At 41.1% G+C, this 21,490-nt stretch overlaps 1 protein-coding gene across 1 annotated transcript in view; it reads right to left on the bottom strand.

Annotated features, from left to right (window-relative positions):
• Positions 1-21,490, bottom strand: part of b3gat2 (beta-1,3-glucuronyltransferase 2 (glucuronosyltransferase S)) — a 99,390-nt gene that overhangs the window by 39,208 nt on the left and 38,692 nt on the right. The window contains exon 2 of the mRNA XM_078273712.1: positions 9,584-9,728. Coding sequence (XP_078129838.1) covers positions 9,584-9,728 — 145 coding nt within the window. The remainder of the gene's footprint in view (positions 1-9,583; positions 9,729-21,490) is intronic.

The following is a 21,490-nucleotide window of genomic DNA, read 5'->3' as shown; positions in this document are numbered from 1 at the left end:
TGCACTGTGAAGCACCGTCCAATGAGTTCTGAAGCATTTGGCTGAATATGAGCAGATAATATTGCCCGAAACACTTCAGAATTCATCCTGCTGCTTTTGTCAGCAGTCACATCATCAATAAATACAAGAGAACCAGTTCCATTGGCAGCCATACATGCCCACGCCATGACACTACCACCACCATACTTCACTGATGAGGTGGTATGCTTTGGATCATGAGCAGTTCCTTTCCTTCTCCATACTCTTCTCTTCCCATCACTCTGGTACAAACTTGTCCATAGTACAAGATGTTGTTCCAGAAATGTGAAGGCTTTTTTAGATGTTGTTTGGAAAACTATAATCTGGCCTTCCTGTTTTTGAGGCTCACCAATGGTTTACATCTTGTAGTGAACCCTCTGTATTGACTCTGGTGAAGTCTTCTCTTGATTGTTGACTTTGACACACATACACCTACCTCCTGGAGAGTGTTCTTGATCTGGCCAACTGTTGTGAAGGGTGTTTTCTTCACCAGGGAAAGTATTCTTTGGTCATCCACCATAGTTGTTTTCCGTGGTCTTCCGGGTCTTTTTGGTGTTGCTGAGCTCACCGGTACATTCTTTCTTTTTAAGAATGTTCCAAACAGTTGATTTGGCCACACCTAATGTTTTTGCTATCTCTCTGATGGGTTTGTTTAGATTTTTCAGCCTAATGATGGCTTGCTTCACTGATAGTGACAGCTCTTTGGATCTCATATTGAGAGTTGACAGCAACAGATTCCAAATGCAAATAGCACACTTGAAATGAACTCTGGACCTTTTATCTGCTCCTTGTAAATGGGATAATGAGGGAATAACACACACCTGGCCATGGAACAGCTGAGCAGCCAATTGTCCCATTACTTTTGGTCCCTTAGAAAGTGGGAGGCACATATACAAACTGTTGTAATTCCTACACCGTTCACCTGATTTGGATGTAAATACCCTCAAATTAAAGCTGAAAGTCTGCAGTTAAAGCACATTTTGTTCGTTTCATTTCAACTCCATTGTGGTGGTGTATAGAGCCAAAAAGATTAGAATTGTGTCGATGTCCCAATATTTATGGACCTGACTGTAATGCCTCTCTTTTTACTTTAAGTAAACATTTGAAAGCAGTTACTGTTACCATATGGCATATAAAGGGCCTGGTGAATTTGTGTGTTTATATATACATATAAACAATTTTTGTAATACTCGCTCACACATTAGGACACAAAAATACATGCCAAAATGAAAGTGAGAGCAATTTTGAAGATTCAACTTTTACAGATTAAAGGTTATACATGTACTGATAAGCACTAGATTTTAGTGAAACATTTTAATGTATTCTATTCTAAAAAATAGTTTTTACTCAAATGCAATGAGCAAACCACTGCACAATAACTTATACTTACACAAAGGAACACACACCCTGATGTAATACCTATACAGTTGTTAGGTTACTCTGGTATCAGTCTCATTACTGCTCTGTGTGCAATACTAGAGGCTAATCAGACAAGAGATCATCAACAGAGATGAATGCAGCTCAGGTGGAGCAGATTGATATGAGAGCAATAACAAGATAGACAGCTTCTAACCTGCAGCCAGATGCAGCGATAGGTATGGAGATCACAGCTTATCTGAGCCATGTTTGCCCAGGAGGCTATTACTCTGCTCTAACTTTGTCCCACTTTACTCCTGACCCACTCCGGCTGACCTATTTGACTGTATGTATCTATTCTGATTCACTGCTTTGTTCTTGCTAACGCCACTCCTTCTCTTCATTCACTATTCAGCTTGCTCAACCACCACTGCTCTCTCATATGTATTCTAACTGGTCAGCTGAAAAAGAGAGGATTGCTGTTTTATTACCACATGAACTGTATGCCCAAGAACGTATGATCTGCAACATTTACCCTTTATATTTGATTCATTTATATTTTGCTGCAAGTGACACACATTTTGCCAATATGTTTTCTTTGTTCAGTTCCACTCTTACTACGTTGCCTTAGTGCTGGAGGAAGGCTCATCAACTGCTCTTTCACACTGTCTCTATCCTCCTCTCTGCTCATCTCATCTCACCATCTCAGGAGCAGGATATAAACTCTGGGGTTACTGGGGGTTAAACTCTTTCATGTCCCTATCATAGGGAACGCTCCCAAGGCACAAGTACCACTTCAACAAAGGTACACCCGTCTTTGTGTTGGCGTGTCTGCATGTGCACGCATATACTCACTTGCCCTGTTTTGCAAAGACGCAGCTTGAATGTTCTTCTGGAAAATTGCATGTGTGTACATGTGCGTGTCCTTGTCCTGGAACACATACGCTTGTCCACTCGTATAGATTCAAGTGCTGGCAGATGTATGCTTGCGTGTCTTTCATATATATGCTTGATGTAGTAATTGTGAGTGTGGATGCACGTCTATAATCACACACACACACACACACACACACACACACACACTGATGTGAATAGTACTCACATCTACACATCATCATTGTCCAGGCTCCATTGTGTCTGGCTAAATGAGACAGAGCAGGAGATAGGAGGCTTTAGTGATCTGCTAACAATACAGCGTTGTATAACACAATACTATTAGGACACCCACTGGCACCTACTCCACACTCTGCACACACCCCATTGTAAATCCTATGAATAATAATTTAAGAGTAAATAAAGTTTGGGCCTTTCGCTCGGCACAGCCATTGTTGTTCTTGCAGAATTTAAAGCAAAAGAAATGCTTGGTAATACTGCCACGGCAGTAAATCTTAACGTTGCAAATTGACAGTGTAATTATATAGTGCAGTGTAAAAGTAAGGCTGATAATTACAGTGCGTGTGTGTGTGTGTGCTTGTGTGAGGGAGATTAGGTGGATGGTCGGGAGGAGGATGGAGGGATGAGATCTCGGCCGTGGTGGAGCAGGAAAGGTGGGGGACAGAGAAAAAGACAGGCTCACTCTTGTTATCGTGGTTTAATTAAAAATAATCCCAGGGGCAGACCTGTGCATGTGTGTGTGAGAGTGTGTGAGTGCACGTGTTCTCTGCGGCAATGCCCCCAGCTGTGTCCATATATGTGTTTGGAATGATGAGCATGCAATCATCATCATCATTACTATCTACAGTAAGACAACACTTCTACATTTCATATTATTTACTAACATTACGTGTCTCTAGCAGAGTCTGAATACAGTATACTGTATGTGTGGGTGGAGTGGGATAAGATGTTATTATTTGGTCAGTGTGATGAATTTGTTTCTCTCAGTTCAGAGGAACGATGGTGCTGAACACTGGAGGTATGGAGATGTAAATAAACTTAGCACAAAAAGTAAGGACATTTGTGTTTGGTAGATTATTTCTCTGTGGTAACAATGCTTTTTGGCAATAAATCTTATACCGTTGGAAAGCCTGTTCAGTTCCCTTTCAAATGGTGCCCCATTTGTAAGGAACATGCATTTGTGGGATAAGCAGCAGCGCTGAGTACGTGGGTTGCGCCCATGAAAAATTTGCCAAATCTTCTCTGCCAATGCCAAACAGCTTATTCTGCCATTGACTCATTTGGTGTTTGGTGGATTGGATGATTGAAGTTTGAAGAAACAAGACCTATTGGCAATTTAACAATTTATTCATTTCACAAACGGGAGCCTTAGCAGTATGTGGAAGAACCATACACAGCCACAACAGCCTGGCACCTCCTCCTCATGCTGGTCACCAGCCTGGTCACACACTGCTGTGGGAAGGCATCCCATTCTTCAGCCAGCATTTGTCGCAAGTCAGCCAACATGGTTGTGTTGGCAGTGTTGGGAAGGATACTTTCAAAATGTATTCCGTTACAGAATACAGAATACATGCCCAAAAATTTAATTTGTAACGTATTCCGTTACGTTACTCAATCTGAGTAACGTATTCTGAATACTTGGATTACTTCCACATTGAATTGCATTTTATAAGTGTAGGAATGCGGCCATCACATACAGCTTACTAAATAGGCCTATTCTGGTGTGTTCTTCTGTTCCAACTGGCTGAATGTGTACCTAAACAAGCAGATAGATTTTTGTATTTGTAGTCCCGAACTGAATACTACAAAAATCAAACCGCAGTCTAAGCTACCACAAGCTAATTTTAGCTAACGTTAGCTAACATGTCAAACGGGGCTAGTCAGTCATTCAAAGGCTCTGGGGATAGTAAGCATGTCAACTATAAAATAGCAAGGTGACCAGTAAAACTACAGCAGACGACTACCCCTGGCTAATTAAAAACTTACTTTAAGATGCTTCTTCAGGTTGGAAATGGAGTAATTTGGACGCTGAAAGGAGGTTGTTTGCTGGCAAGCAGAGGTTGCACTGCACAGTTATATTTCGTTCTCCCTTCTCTTTCTTTAATGTGAAATGCTGTTTGAATTTCCAAGATAGAAACGCATTCCTGCCCTGGCTCTGTTGTGCCGGTTCCGGCTCCATCTCTACCTCTAGTATCAGTGATAGCTCAAAATGACTCTGTGTAAATGTAAATGTCTGGATTTACCCTGCAGAGATCTGAGGAGCAGTTAACCATAGTCCTCAGAAATCAATCAGAGTTTAAAATTACAACACAAAGAAAGCAGGACGTGGCGGAATTTCCGGCGGCACTGGAGCAATCCCAGAAGTGGAACATCGTGGATATCAACGGAACTACATATCCCAACATATTCTCACTCCCAGCTCGTCAAAAGTGACGCTTGGTCAGGTTCCTTTGGCATTTGTTACTGACGCAAAAAGTCTCCTTTAGCATCTAGCCCTTTGCCGTTATTTTTAGTTGCACCTGGTCTGGACTCCTGGCGCCACTTTTTGGCGCTCTGGGCCGGGACGTACCTTTAACTGACATGCGGCACAAAAACGGGACAGTTAAGTTTGTTGTGTTGTTTGACCCACCACCCCTTATGTGTATTTTCGGTCTTTCATACTACTCATTACCGTTGTCACTCTTAATACTACGTCATCTTACAGCACTGCGGTCGAGCTGCTGCTATGCCCGGTGCGTTACATACATACGCTAAAGAGTGATTTTTGTGTCGTTATCTGACGCTGAGAGCCACCGACCAAGCCCCAGTATTTGGTATAACTTGCCATTTTCAGCGTGTAGCTTGGTAGCTCGAAATTTGCTGTTTCACGTGCTGAAGAGATTTTAAGAACGACAACACAAAGAGAGCGGAAGGCGAGGGGCAAAGTCAGGCATTATCCTGGAAATGTACTTCCGTTTATCCAGACTACATAGGTACTGAACACATAAAGAGTGCAGGACGCACTAGTAGTCTGACTTTATATTGAGGCCCGAGATGTTTTTCTGAGGCAACAGCCTGTATTCAAAACACATAGATTGAGTTTTCCGATGCCTCCGACTACTGCATTCTTCCAATTCAGATTACATCTTATCTGTCTCTTTTCTGAACAGTTTTATTCAACATGACTCTGTGATCCTGCATTTTGATTTATCTCAGCAACAATCAATCAAGCAAAGTAGCACAAAGTAATCCTGTGTGAAGTAGCAACAGTCAGAATATTAAATTGGAAAGATCCCATCTCATTCTATGGTAAATTAATCAATGAAAAAAAAACAGAAGCTCAATAGAAAAGCCGACTCATCTCTTCAGGTAAACTCAAACAAGGAAAGAGCACAGCATATTGTTCTCAGTTGACTTTAACTGGTTTCTAAAATCCTTTGATGTCTCCAGTATTGTAGTCAAGACCACCTAAACCGAGACCAAGTCCTCCACAAGACCTGAGTGTATCGAGACCAAGTCAAGACCAAGACCTGAGTGTTTCGAGACTAAGTCAAGACCAAGACTTTAGAGGGGTTGAGACCGAGTCAAGACCAAGACCAGACCAGTGCCAGACAGTCAGTCTCTCGTGGTAACAGAGGGTTGTGTCGGAGGTACAGTATATCACTGGACACATCCAGACCACAGATATCTGGCAGCAACAGGTCCCACTCCTGACAACGTATTCTTTGGGCATATAGGGGTACAGCACCCAAGGGAGCACTACCAATATCCTGAGCCGCTGCCCTTCAGCCGCTGCTTCACCCTCCTCTGCCCGCTGCCTCTCGCTCTCTCTCTTTCTCTTCATTAGTAACGTTGTCAGTGTTGGTCATCTTACGTTAAAAAAGTAATTAGTTACAGTTACAAATTACTTCTCCCAAAAAGTAATTGAGTTAGTAACTCAGTTACCACATTGTAAAAGTAATTAGTTACTCAGCAAAGTAACGTTATTTTTTATGTTCTATAACGCTATAACGTTCTATAACATCTTTAACGTCAAAGATGTTTATATTAACTGATTGAAGAATAAAAACACTATATACAGAAAAATCGAGCGTTGCTTGTTTTAACAGAGTGGCTTCGTCTCCTTCGCTGGAGCTCACGCTAGCTGCATTTGGGCTTGGGGTTGGGTTAGCAGCAGCAAAAGGGTCGTGTTAGCATGTGTTGATGTGAGGTGCTTCATAAGATTTGAGTTGCTTGAGGCAGACGTGGATAAAGTATTTTTTCCTGGGCATAGCGTGCATGTTACATAAACATTCTTGCCTTTAATTTCAATGAGCAAGAAGTAGTGCCGGTACTTCCAGTTCAAGAACGCTACCTTTGAATATCCCTGGCTCGTCGCCATTGTCGCTGTCTTGTGTTTAGTGATAGTCAGAGCGTGCAGTGAGACAGCGTGAGCAGGGCATCCACCCACCCAGCCAATCATCATCGCATTTGCAACGGTGTCATCATCCCCACCCCTGCTCTCTCCAGGCAGCTGATGTGTAGCCAAAGCCTGACACCTCGCGCTTCATTCAACCAAATTGTAGTAACGCGCCACTTTACATTCTCAGTAACGATAACGGCGTTGCAACGATGGGAAAAGTAATTAATTAGATTACTCCGTTATCGAAAAAACGGTAAGTATAATATATAAGTATACGGTAAGTATAACGGCGTTAGTAACGCCGTTATACTTAAACGGCGTTACTCCCAACACTGAACGTTGTAGCCTACTCTGGCTCAAATGAATAGCTTACATATGGTCATCGAACTAACGACCTCACCGACATTGTCGAAATCATTTAAATATTGAGCATATTACATTGAAAATCTTTTAGATAACAGGAGCCTATAATTTCAGACCTTTTTTAACCTGAATACCTTTTACTCGTCTCGCGTTTCACTCTCCACACCACTGTCTTCAGATAAAAAGTCACGTCCTGAGATCGATAATGTTGTCAGACACTTTTAGTAACAATCTGAGTACAAACATTTTTTTTAAAATATTTTATTAGACAAAAAGCAAGGCTCCACAATTGCCCCATTATGTTACATTGTAGCTGGACCAAATTCAAAAAATGTTTTGTCACATCAGACTATTAGACATAAATGCATGGGGAAATGGGGCCCAGGTTGAAAAAAACGGTAGTTACCCTTTAAGACCAAGACCGATCACGAGTACTACAACACTGGATGGCTATGTATGGATGTATGGATGTATGGATGTATGTAAGTATATTTGTATGTATGTATGTATGTATGTAGGTATGTATGTATACTGTATGTATGTATATACTATATGTATGTATTAGTGCTGTCAGTTAAACGCGTTATTAACGGCGTTAACGCAAACCCATTAAACGGTGTAAAAAATTTTATCGCGAGATTAACCTTTTTGGCCTAGCAAACTGTCGTTTTTTTCACATGCTGTTGCAACAACTAGTAACGTTAGAAAAACTACAACACCACACCGGATCTAGCTAGACCGGAATCAAAACAACAGGCACGCTGCACACACTTGTTTGGGCTTGCAAGCCGGCCAAAGAGTAGTACCTACCTGCAAACAAGTCGCTTTTTAGGCAAAAATCGCCGCTTTGAATGTGGTCCGAGACCTGGAGCTAATACGCCACCGGTGCCTTAACGACCGTTATCTACCGGACCGAATAGTAACGCGGATTTCGGTGCCTTATTTAGGTGCCACTTAAATGCCTGCACTTCTCTCTGATGCTCCGAAAACAGACGTTAGAGGGAACTGAAACATCGCCGCACGGGACGCTAGTTAACACTACACTTAGCAGCAAGTAATGTTAGCCTACCGTTAGCTAGCAGCTGGAGTAAACACGGTTAAAGTGCTGACAGCTAAACGGTGTAAAGTGTGACTGTATTTCACTGTAGAGGATTCTAACACCAGACTGTAGCAAATATGAAAATACGACAGCAAACATGAAAACACGACAGCAAATATGAAAACACGACAGCAAATATGAAAATACGACAGCAAACATGAAAACACGACAGCAAACAGGAAAACACGACAGCAAATATGAAAACACGACAGCAAATAGGAAAACACGACAGCAAATAGGAAAACAAAACGGCATTAACTTTTACTGGAAAAGGTAGGGCCTATCTAGCAGAGGCCGGAGCCTCCTGATTGGACAGACGGACTGTCTCTCTGTTAAAAGTAGGCGCTTTTCCATGTTTTTCACCTCTCCTTCCTGTTAAAAGACAGACAGTCCGTCTGTCCAATTAGATAGGCCCTACCTTTTCCGGTAGAAGTTAATGCTGTCGTGTTTTCATATTTGCTGTCGTGTTTTCCTATTTGCTATCGTGTTTTCCGATTTGCCGTCGTGTTTTCCTATTTGCCGTTGTGTTTTATGATTTGTTGAAGTGTTTTCATATTTGCTGTCGTGTTTTCCTATTTGCTGTCGTGTTTTCCTATTTGCTGTTGTGTTTTATGATTTGTTGAAGTGTTTTCATATTTGCTGTCGTGTTTTCATATTTTGCTGTTGTGTTTTCGTATTTGCTGTTGTGTTTTCCTATTTGCCGTTGTGTTTTCCTATTTGCCGTTGTGTTTTATGATTTGCTGTTGCGTTTTTCTTTTTGCTGTTGTGATTTGCACTTCAGGGCCACCGTAGACATTCAAAGTTGTTGTAAAATACCCTTTTCCCATCCAGTGTTTGTTTTTGCCGTTTTGTGCTCCTTTTTTTTATTTTTTTAGATCAATTTTATATTGTTTTATATTTTTGAACATACAGAACAGACAACTAAAATTGAACAAGGTGCTCCTTTTTTAAATATTATATATATATATATATATATATATATATATATATATATATATATATATATATATATATATATATATATATATATCTTTCGGTTCAGGCACCGTTTTAAAAGTATCTTTGTATCATGTTGTTTAAGAGCATTAAAATGAGAAAAAATTATGGGAAAAAAAGAAATCAAGGGACATTTAGAATAGATAAAAATGTGCGATTAAATATTTTAATCGTTTGACAGCACTAGTATGTATGTATGTATTTATGTATGTATGTATGAATGTGTGTATGTGTGTATGTATGTATGTATGTGTGTATTTATGTATGTATGTATGTGTGCATGTGAATTTTGGAATAATTTAGTCTTGAAGAGAAGAGTTTCTTTGTTAAGAAGTGCCCAGACTTTGTCCCATGATAAATCTAAATTTCTCATTGAATACATTCTGGTCATTTTGGAGGATAACATTTACAAAAAAGAATCTGCAGTTTTATTAATACAGTGTGTGATTTTACAACTTGTTGGAGTTGTTCCTTACCTGCCATGTCGGTGGCAAAGGGTCGGTCCGGTCTCCAGCCGGTGTACCAGCCCACAACTTTACCCCCGGACACCAGGGGACGCTCATATGCTCTGCCGCCTACAAATCCCACAGGCCAAACAGAAACCCCTCGAGTACTGCGCATCTGCAAAGAGTGATAAAAGAATGGTTCATGCTTCATTTACTGCAGCTATATGCACTATTTTTCAAGCCATTTGATAATAGAATGCCTAAAAATCTGTACATAATATAGGAACCATAGTTGCCAAGGAAAATAATCACTCTGTAGAGCTAACATCCTGTTTTGTATCTAACTGTTCTCTAACTGTCTTCATCATTCTGAAACCAGAACACAACTAATGTTGAAGTTGACAAATTTTCAATTATTCCACTGAAGTGGCAAAAATGGTCTGATGTTACTATGTTTAAGTTAGGCTACATAATGCAGGTAGGGTAGGACAGCATTACTACTCATGAAACCTATTGTTAGTCGAGTTCACAAAATGATTGTTGATATTTCCGCAGTAACAGAACTTTTGCTCCATTGATTTGCCGATCCAGTCAGAGAGACTGAGAGGGAAATGACTTAAAGTCCCAGAAGCCTCCCCCTTGCTCTGCCACTGCAAATCTGTCTTCTGCTTTTTGAAACCTGACCAATGCATTTTGACAGTTGTGTTATTTAAGAACAGCAGGAGGCAGATGTGCTCCAACAGTCTCCACTGTGGGGCTGGATGGTTAAAATTATGTTCTGCTGTAGTACATCAGTTGTGAAATCCTCTTAGGTCAGACTTTTTGCTTTTTGTAAACTTAAAACTCTCCTCTTTGATAAAGCTTATAGTTAGGGAGTGAGGAGTTGCAGCGTTCGCCTAGACCGGCACCCCTTCTCTTCTCTGCTTTTCTTCATAGTCGTCAGATTCATCTACCAACACTTATAGAACTGGCTCAGCTTTTAATTAGGCTGTTATAGTTTTAGAGTGCCGGGGGACTTCCTTTGACACACTGAGCTCCTCTCTCCTCTCTCTATCTGTGTGCATCCATGTCCCAGAAATGCTTGTTACTAACTTAGCTCTGGGGAGCTTATTCCCCGGAGTCGTTATGTTTTTTTGCCCAGCAGTTTTCCTTGGATTAGGGTGGCACCTAAATCATGTTTGCAGCTGTCACAGTGGTCCTGCTCTGCGCCCTGCTATGCCCTGCTACACCGTGCTACACTCTGCAGTACCCTGCTACGTCCTGCTATGCCCATAGATAGTATATAAGAATGGACCAACAGATCCCATTGCTCTGGACGGAGACCAGTGAAGGTCATTAGAAGCACTTTTCCGGTTACTGCGCAGCCTCCAACTGAGAGAGACGACGTAAATTTGACGTGAGCAACCTGTCTGAAAATCTTCTGGTAGCTGTGCCAAGAGAAATCTCAATCATTCCCAATCTTACAGAGATGGAGAGAGTTATATATAAGGAGATAACATGGACACAGGCTAATTATTGCTAACTAAAATGCTAGTTAAACTTAGTAATTAACTTAAACAGCTAATGTAAGTCGAAACTGTCTGCGAGCTTCTCCTGTACTATATGGTAATTCCTCTACTATGCGAAAGTCCTGTGGTTATGACACAATCATTGTCATAACCACCTATTTTTACAAAAACGTCTGCTATGGAGCCATAACGTGAGGTACAAGGTAATGGAGCCTTTTATACATTGTCGTGTTTCTTTAGAAATAAACAATGGACAAATAAAGTCTTTAAACGCTTCAGATGTAAAGTTATTCGCTGTCAAAGTGGCGCCAAAATGAATGGCAGTCAATGGAATACTAACGGAGGGTGAGTGCTTATTAGCATCAAAATGGCGTCATAGGAGGTTTGGGTTGTGAGGAGACGCTTACCCCCTTGGCTACGTCCTGCTACTTCCTGCTACGCTCTGCAGTGCCCTGCTACTTCCTGCTACGCTCTGCAGTGCCCTGCTACATCCTACTACGCCCTGCTACTTCCTGCTATGCCCTGCAGTGCCCTGCTATGCCCTGCAGTGCCCTGCTACGCCACGAACTACTACAACTACTTTTTCTAGTCATAGTTCCATTATCTTTATTGTGACTATTATTGCCACTGTTCATCATACCCCCAACCGGCACCGTCATACACCGCCTAGCAAGAGCCTGGGTCTGTCCAAGGTTTCTCCCTTAAATTAAATTTTCTTCACCACCCGAGGTTTCTCCCTAAAAGAGAGTTTTTCCTCGCCACAGTTGCACTAAATGCTTGCTCTTGGGGGAATTACTGGAATTGTTGGGTCTTTGTAAATTATAAAGTGTGGTCTAGACCTACTGTATCTGTAAAGTGTCTTGAGATAACTCGTTATGATTTGATAATATAAATAACATTGAATTGAATTGAATTATCCACATTCAGTTTTCTTGTCAATCACAATATGAGGTCTGCAAAAGCAAACTGGACATGGTGTCGGAGCCTACTGGCAAAGTCCACCCTGCGGATGCATTAAAGTGGAAAACACCAGAAAGTGTGGTGCCATGGATACTGAAACGAATGACTTGTGTGTCAGTTTGCATGAGTGATTAGAGATTTTTAATTTCTAATGAAATGTGGGTGAGAGCAGCATGCAGGGACGCTGTGGCTAACTGAATAGAGGACAAAATGAAACTGTGCTGCGCGGAGCTGCCTTCTATTTTTCACAGTGAATGAATTTGCACACAGCCAGAAGCAGTGCGACGAGAAATGAGACACAGAGAGAGGGAGATAAAAGACAGGGATGGAGATGGATGGGGGTGGGGCAGAGAGCTGACTGTATGAGGACAGCTGAGTTTTTGTGTTAGGGTATAAGACATGAAACATCTGTATCTTGTCTTTGTGTGTGTGTGTGTGTGTGTGTGTGTGTGTGTGTGTGTGTGTGTGGGTGTGTGTGATTCTATTTTCTAACCCCGTCCCCCCTGAAGCCTATTCATTCAGACACTGCTCCTCATCACTCACCCAAACAGCCACCACCCAGTCGCTCATGACAAAACAACAGAACAAAACCAAATCAGTAAGCGCTGCATTACTGCACCCAGACATCACACTGAGCTCTGGCTTTTAAAACCACGGGAAACCAACTGTATATATATAGCACAATATATGAAGAGGATTTACAGTTCTGTTCCTCGAAGCAATCATGGAGGAGGAGATGTAGCTGTGTGCACAAAATAGCTGAGTGCATTGCATGGTCTATAGAAAAATAAAAACGCTGACGAAACCCTGGAGAATTTATCTCAACTAAAATGTATTTATTGGTGAATAATTTAGAAGAAATTGAACATTTTTGCCATGTTTTTCTAGCCTGATAGATGTAGGTAAAAACCAATGACAGCCCAGTGAGTGGAATATTTGTCCCGTCAGGTGAAGAAAAGGTTCATCTGTATTACAGATGGAGAGAACTGTCAATCTGCCTTTGGCAGCCTAATTACTGTAAAGGATGTCTGCCTCGAGCAAAGTGCATATTGAGCCTTGCCAGAGCTCAATGACAGAAGCGAATCTGTAGACCGAGCTGCAAGGGAAGAACATGTAAAAGCCAGTATATACAGTATTAACATGCAGCTCAAAGTCATTACTGACTGTAGTATGGCCTCTAGCAGTGTTGTAGTCAAAACCACCTTAGTCTATATCCTTCGCGTTCCACTTCCGGGATTGCTCTGGTTTTCCGGGATTGCTCATTTTCCGTTTCCTTCCGCTTTCTTTGTGTTGGAATTTTAAATTCGGTGGATTTATGAGGACTATTGTTAACTGCTGCTCAGATCTCTGCAGGGTAAATTGAGACAGCTAGCTAGACTATCTGTCCAATCTGAGTTTTCTCTTGCACAACTATTTTGCAGCGGCTCTGTGCGGAGTTTAGCACCGCTCATGGCGATTCTGATTGGTTTAAAGAAATGCCATTAAACCAAAGCACGCGCTTTGGAGGAGGGTCTGGCAAAGCAAGACTTAGGGTGTTTTCACACATATCGAATCGTAATCGAACTATCGTGCGTTTGCCCCGAATGTGCAATCCAACTCTGGTGCGCACCAAAAGCGGACCAAACAAGCGTACCGAGATCTGCTTGAAGAGGTGGTCTCGGTACGCTTTCAATCCAACTCTGGAGCGGTTTGTTTGTGGTGAGAACGTGATCCGTACTAATCCAACTATACATGTTCCGCACACCTGACCCGTAGTCAGGTGTGTTTAGCAATCTGCGATGCAGCAGAGCAGCAAACTGTAGCAGCTTGCAGTGTTTCTATCACAGAAATAGACATCAGTCAAGCTTGCCATCCATCATTCGTATCTCCGTGGTCAAACCAGCTGCCGCTAAAATTGGAGACAGCCGCCAGCAGAGCAGAGCGAAGTCTCGGTGACCAGAGCAGACCTAGTAACGTCGCAAAACAAACTCTAGTACGATTCAACTGAACTAAATAAGGCAGTTGTGAAAGCCCCCTTTAAAGTGGACCAAAAAGTCCACAAAAGGGACTCTGTTCTTTTTGGCGTTCACATTGTCAGTTTACTTGGAAAAAGGGCTCAGTTGTCTTTCTGGTCCACTTCAGCTCTGATGGGTCCTCAGGGCTGAAATACATTGGTAAAAGGCAAAAGGATCCTCCTCGAAAGGAGGTCTGAGTACGGTTTGTTCCAGAGGGGTCTGAGTCCCTTTGGAGTGTTGACATATGCACAACAAATGCTGACTAATGGGTCAGAGTTCATTAGGAGGACTGAAACGCACCAAGTATGAAAACATATAAATATAAATTTGATGTCTGATCAAGGTCCTTGACTAAAACCTGTGTCTCCAATAAGCTCATTGCTGACAGTGTGCAGGATTTCATGTTCTTACGCACCTGTCACCACAGACAAGACAAGATAGACAGCACTTAGTTTAAGTAGGTAACATGTTGAAATGATCCAACTGTTACGTTACCCCTTAGCTAAATGTGGAACAGATTTGTGCTGGGTTAGCTCTGTGGGCCTCAACTCTAGCTCCTCCTCTCTTGTGCCATTGGCGCATGTGGAATAGCCAATCAGTCTATCTGGGAGATAAAGGCTGAAGAGCTGCTGTTTTACAGCTCTTGTGTTGGTGCTATTCTGTAAGGATTTAATCCAATATTCTTTTGATAACCTTGTAAAATTAAGGTACCTTAACCTGTACGTTTCTTGACAGAAAGCCCTATAGGGGAGAGTTACATTTTCTCTTGTTGTTCTCGTGTTGATAGGGAGTTAGTCTTAGAATTGTACCTTTTTGTTTTTGGGACAGTATAGTCAGCTTTGTTATTTCATTTTTACTCAGGGCCAGGATGTTTGTTACCAGTCGGGCTGATGATATCCTTCCCGTGACCTGGGCTACCTGCAACAATATGCGAAACCCATAGTCACAAATCTGGGTGTCAAAATAGACAATGGTTTTAAACTTGATAAACAGATAAATAATGTTGTTAAATCGAGTTCCTATCACTTGAGGCTTTTATCTAAAATGAAACCTGTTTTATCTCGTAAGCACTTTGAGCATGTGATTCATGCTTTTATTTCAACTCGTTTAGATTACTGTAATGTACTTTACATTGGCGTTAACCAAACCTCTCTCTCATGCTTACAGTTAGTGTAAAACTCGGCCGCTGGTCTTTTAACCGGAACTCGCAAGCATGAACACATAACACCAGTCCTGGCCTCGCTACATTGGCTCCCGGTCCATTTCAGAATACATTTTAAGATCTTATTGTTTGTTTTTAAATCACTGAATGGGTTGGCACCTCGCTACATCTCAGACCTCTTACAAGTTTACACCCCCTCACAGTCACTTAGGTCTACTGATCAACTTCGGCTGGTCGCTCCAAAAACCAGGTTAAAAACCAGGGGCGACCGCGATTTTTCAGCTGCAGCGCCTAAACTGTGGAATGAGTTGCCTGCACAGGTCAAATTGGCCCCGACCCTCAAATCTTTTAAATCCCGTCTTAAAGCTCACTTGTAATTCCCTGGCTTTTAACCCAGCATGAGAACTGTGTGGTATTATGTTGTTTTATGTGTTCTATGTGTTTATATGTGTTTTTTAATGTTTTATTTCTTGTCCAGCACTTTGTAAACCTTTGTTTTTTAAATGTGCTATATACATAAAATGGATTGGATTGGATTGGACTTTGGCCAGGGCGCTCCCTGATATTTTCTGCATGCTTCCACATCTGGCAACAAAAGGTTAATCTGAACCTCTTGACTCCTCATATAAGCTAATGTTACTCCCCTCTCCCCTAGACCAACATGGGATCGTAACATTAAACCTAAACAATTTACATCTTTAGTGGAAAATAAGTAACTAGTTACATGTAACGGCATCAATCTACAGTATGACCTATGTGTGAGGAAAAAAAAAAGTTTGATATTAAAGGGAAGTGCTAATGTGACATATATTATAGTACAAAGGAATCAGTGTTCAGCAAAATATAAAATACTGGAACTTCAACTTTGCTCTGTTCTAGGGTTGTTTCACTCAAATACAAATACAAAGAAATCTTTTTCTGCCATGAAAAAGAGTCTATTCAGTGTAACTGCGTAGCATGATGAAGGAACTCAAAGAAACAATAGTCTGTGTGACACTCATAGGAATGTCTTCAATGATGGGTTCAAGACTGGAGAGACATACAGTAGAATGCTGTAGTGTATAGCCTCAAGACGTGATCGTCGACGATGAATGATCTCTTTCCTTTACAAATCAGGGGAAGTGCTGATTTGCAAACCATGTACTATGATCTTAAGAAAGATGCCCCATAACTGGCCAATACAGGACATCCTTTGAACATTTAGGTCTATTCTTTGGGTCACCTAATCACCATGATGTTTTGGTTCTGAGGAACGACGAGACCATGTCAGCATAGGGTCACCTTTATCTCCGTCTGGACTCTTCGCATCACTTTTTGACTCTCAGGGTCGGGACGTACATTAATCTGACATTACACAAGAACAGGACAGTTAAGGCCTTTTTACGGTTGTGCGCAAACTCCATGCCGTAGCGTCTTACATCGGATGAAGTCATTCTTTTCTCTAATACAGATAATGCTGAGTCATTCATAAAATAGTCATGACAAAAAATGATGTATTTTTCCACAGGGACTAACCACGTCACAGAGAACAAAGACAAGCTGAACACTTTGGTTGCCAACACTTCTGAAGATGCAGGTAAATTGCAGAAAATCACAGTTAAACAAATTTTTTCCATTAAAATGTACATTAATTAACATATGCTTAATTAACCCTACACAAGTACTGAAGTAATGTGAAACCATAGAGTAGCGTTGTATTAGTTGTAGGGCTGTCAAAATAAGGCGTTAATTTTGATTAATTAATCTGAGAAAAAATAACTAATTAATCCATTCCGTATTGACGTTTGACCCGGAGCCGTTCTAGCCACCATTCATCTGTAAAATGAAGGAGGGAGACGAGAATGTGCTGCCTGGATCATTGATTGGAACATTTACTTGTAAAAATCTTCTTCCTGATATGTCTGCGCTTCTCTCTGATGCTCTGAAACAGACGATACCGGCAACACAAACACCGCTGCACGTGATACTAGTTAACACTATACTCAACAGCAGCTAACGTTAGCCTACCGCTAGCTAGTAGCTGGATTAAACACTGTTAAAATGCTGACAGCTAACGCCAAACGGTGTAAAGTTTGACTGTGTTTTACTGTAGAGGATTCAACACCAGTATGTAACAATCTGCAGCTGCCGTCGGAGAAACAACACAGACGGTGCGTTCAATGAAACTGGTAAACTACAGCCGTGCATTTGAAGTTATTGTAAATGTCCTTTTCCCATCTGGTGGTTGTGTTTGTCGTTCAACAGCAATTTACTAGTGAAATAAGTTATTGTTATTGTTATACATTATTATTAAATCATTTAATTTTGACCATATGGCCTTAGCAATAAACAAGCCGTTCTTTAATGTCACCTGTTGTTTACTACCCTTTTTTTTCTTTTCTTTTTTTACTTTCTTAAAAAGTATTGGTTATGTATGTGCTTAATTTCAATTAATTAATCACAGAGTATGTAATTAATTAGATTTACATTAATCGATTGACAGCCTAATTAGTTGTGATGCTTACATTTAATCAGTCTCTTTGTAGATAATGAAACCAAAAAAAATAAAATGCAATTACTTTACCAGTTTATTAATTGAGTAAAAATTCTTAGTTTAAATGTTGTTTGGGGGAATGTGTTCCCCCCAGCCTTTTTCTCAAATCCTCTCCTCACATTCCAGAAATAAGAAAATCACAGCTAAAAACATTTAACGTTCAATCCTCTCATTTTAAATATACAGTACTGTGCAAAAGTTTTAGGCAGGTATGAAAAAATGCTGTAAACTAAGAATGCTTTCAAAAATTGAAGTGTTAATAGTTTATTTTCATCAATTAACAAAATGCAGTGAATGAACAGAAGAGAAATCTAAATCAAATCAATATTTGGTGTGACCACCCTTTGCCTTCAAGACAGAATCAATTATTCTAGGTACACTTGCACACAGTTTTTGAAGGAACTTGGCAGGTAGGTTGTTCCAAACATCTTGAGAGAACTAACCACAGATCTTCTGTGGATGTATGCTTCCTCAAACCTTCTGTCTCTTCATGTTATCCCAGACAGACTCGATGATGCTGAGATCAGGGCTCTATGGGGGCTATGCCATAAGCCTCCCTGATGGTATTGCATGATGGATACGTATCTGCCTGTATTTCTCAGCATTGAGGACACCATTAATCCTGACCAAATCTCCAACTCCATTTGCAGAAATGCAGCCCCAAACTTGCAAGGAACCTCCACCATGCTTCACTGTTGCCTGCAGACACTCATTATTGTACCGCTCTACAGCCCTTTGGCGAACAACCTGCCTTCTGCTACAGCCAAATATTTAAAATTTTTACTCATTAGTCCAGAGCACCTGCTGCCATTTTTCTGCACCCCAGTTCCTATGTTTTTGTGCATAGTTGAGTCGCTTGGCCTTGTTTCTATGTCGGAGGTATGGTTTTTTGGCTGCAACTTTACCATGAAGACCACTTCTGGCCAGACTTCTCCGGACAGTAGATGGGTGTACCTGGGTCCCACTGGTTTCTGCCAGTTCTGAGCTGATGGCACTGCTGGGCATCTTCCGATTTTGAAGGGAAATAAGCTTGATGTGTTTTTCATCTGCTGCACTAAGTTTCCTTGGCCGACCACTGCATCTACGATCCTCAACGTTGCCCGTTTCTTTGTGCTTTTTCAAAAAAGCTTGAACAGCACATCTTGAAACACCAGTCTGCTTTGAAATCTTTGTCTGGGAGAGACCTTGCTGATGCAGTATAACTACCTATATACTATAATTGGTTGATTATACACCTGACTACAATCCTACAAAATCCCTGACTTTTTGAAAGTACCTATAAGAATTGATGATGGTTTGAAGGCAAAGGGTAGTAACTCCAAATATTGATGCGATTTAGATTTTTTCTTTTGTTCGCTCACTTTGCATTTTGTAAATTGATAAAAATAAACAATCATTATTTATATTTTTGAAAGCATTCTTAGTTTACAGCATTTTTTCACACCTGCCTAAGACTTTTGCACAGTACATATACAGTACAATTTTGATCTGTTTAGTGTATATCATTACACATTCTCATTTTTTTAACCTTTCCCTTTTAACCATTCGACAGATGGACTTCTTTAACTGTGATAGCCTTAACCTTTTTCTGTTGCATTTGTTTCAAATATTTATTCTGTGACATTCTGAATGCTTTCCTTGTATCAGATATTGTTCCTTTGCACATATAGAAGGTGTGTACAGATGCTTGGGAATCAAAGTGTATAGGATTATAATTTTTGACATGTAAAACTTGGTCTTTCTGATAACTGAAGTGAATGCCATCACTCTCCTTTATCAATGGTACGAATGTACGTGTTTATGATGCATCATTTTGAGTTTTTAGTTTATTGCTACTATTACGCGACAACTGAACTAGTTAAAAACTGTGCTTGTATCAAAAACATTTGATACAAATTGAGGATGGAACAGAATCTTCAATCACTTCAATCACATATTGGTGTAGTCTTTACTTTGATTTGATTGACTTTGCATTGCTGCTGAACTGTGCTATACAAATAAAACTGGCTTGCCTTGCCTTGCCTTGCCTATATCCACAACGTTCCACTTCCGGAATTGCTCTGTTGCCGCCCGAAATTCCGCCGGGTTTCACTCTTTTCGGCAGGATGTCCGTCACCTTCGTCTTTCTTTGTCTTGGCATTTTAAACTCCGGTGGATCTGCTCCTCAGATCTTTGTAGGGTAAATCGAGCCAGCTAGCTAGACTATCTGTCCAATCTGAGTTTTCTGTTGCACGACAAAACAACCTTTGACGTACACGTTCCACCAAAACAAGTTTCTTCCCGAGGCTATTTTGCAGCTGCACCGTGGCTCTGCCCGTTGCTTAGCACCGGCCAAGACGATTGTGATTGGTTTAAAGAAATGCTGTGTGGACTAGCCAGACCCTCCTCTGCAGCACTGTGGAGTAAGGTCTGGCAAAGCGATACTAAGATTGGTCTAGCAATGTTTAAAATGCCCTTTAAAGGAATAGTTCAACATTGTATTTCCTTTCTTTTAGAGAGTTAAATGAGAAGATTATCTTATATTTATGTGTTTAGCATGGAGTTAGCATGCGGTTTGCTTAGCATAAAGACTGGAAGCAGGTACTAGCAGGACCAGTGCGTGCATTTCTGCCACTCTAGACGAAACACAACTCTTTGCAACGTAGGCTACAATACACCAACAATACCATGCAGTCAACTAACACCAATATATACAACCCGTTCTCACTCCGAACTCTTAAAATACGGACGTTTGGACAGTGGCTGTCAGCGTCTGAAGCGACGAAAAAAGCGTCCTTCAAAGTGTTTGTATAACGTACCGGGGAGAGCAGCAGCTACACAGGGTTTCAAGATGACGTAACACTAAGAGCGACTACGGTAGCGAGTAGTATGTAAGGCCGAAATTCAGCATAGGGAGGTTGGTTGGGGTGGTGGATGGGTCAAACACAGGACTTTCACCCAGGAGACCGGGGTTCGTGTCCCGCGTGTCAGGTTTCCTAAAGTCGCTTTCTTCTTTTCCTAAACCCAACCGTCCGTTATTCCCGCGTGTCACAGAAACGTAAGCCCACCCATGACCTTTTCCTAAACCCAACCGTCCCGTTCTTCCCGCGTGTCACGGAAACGTAAGCCCGCCAGCCCACGACCTTTTCCTTAACATAACTGCAGCAATAGTCCCGACCAAGTGCATTAGGATAAAGCGCGTTATATGACACTAAAGGAGACTTTTAGCATCAATAACAACGACAAAGGCACCTGACCAAGCGTCCGTATTTTACGAGATGGGAGTGAGAATCTGTTGATATATACATATCACGCAAATAATAAAAAAAAGTGAAGTGTCAACAATTATTAAAGTAGACCGACACATGGAGCATATGCGTATATATTTGAATGGCAACAACAGCACCAACAGGTCTGCATAATAAATCCAATAGGTTGCAAACCCCTTTACAGCACATGATAGCACAGCTATTTTCTAAATAATCAAATTTAAACTGATCTAAAATGCAACTGTAATAATATTGCAAATCTTTATAGAAACAAAACCATTTGCGTAAAGCACACAGACACACACACACACACACACATACACACAAGTGTGCAGCAAGGCACATATCATGAGCAGGTTTACAACTTAAAACCACTGAAGAAAAAATAGCTCATCACCCCTGGAGAAATCAATTCTGATATGGTCCTCTCTCTCTCTGTCAAAATGTCAATTAGTTACTGTGTTATTGTTGTTGGCTATTTGCTGGGATCTTTCATATCCTCCTGACCTTGTCTGTCTACAGGTAGTCTCGC

This window comes from Sander vitreus, chromosome 17, assembly GCF_031162955.1.
Source record: "Sander vitreus isolate 19-12246 chromosome 17, sanVit1, whole genome shotgun sequence".
NCBI lineage: Eukaryota > Metazoa > Chordata > Actinopteri > Perciformes > Percidae > Sander > Sander vitreus.
Note: the sequence above shows the minus strand (reverse complement) of the source record. Positions and strands in the feature narration are given on the sequence as shown.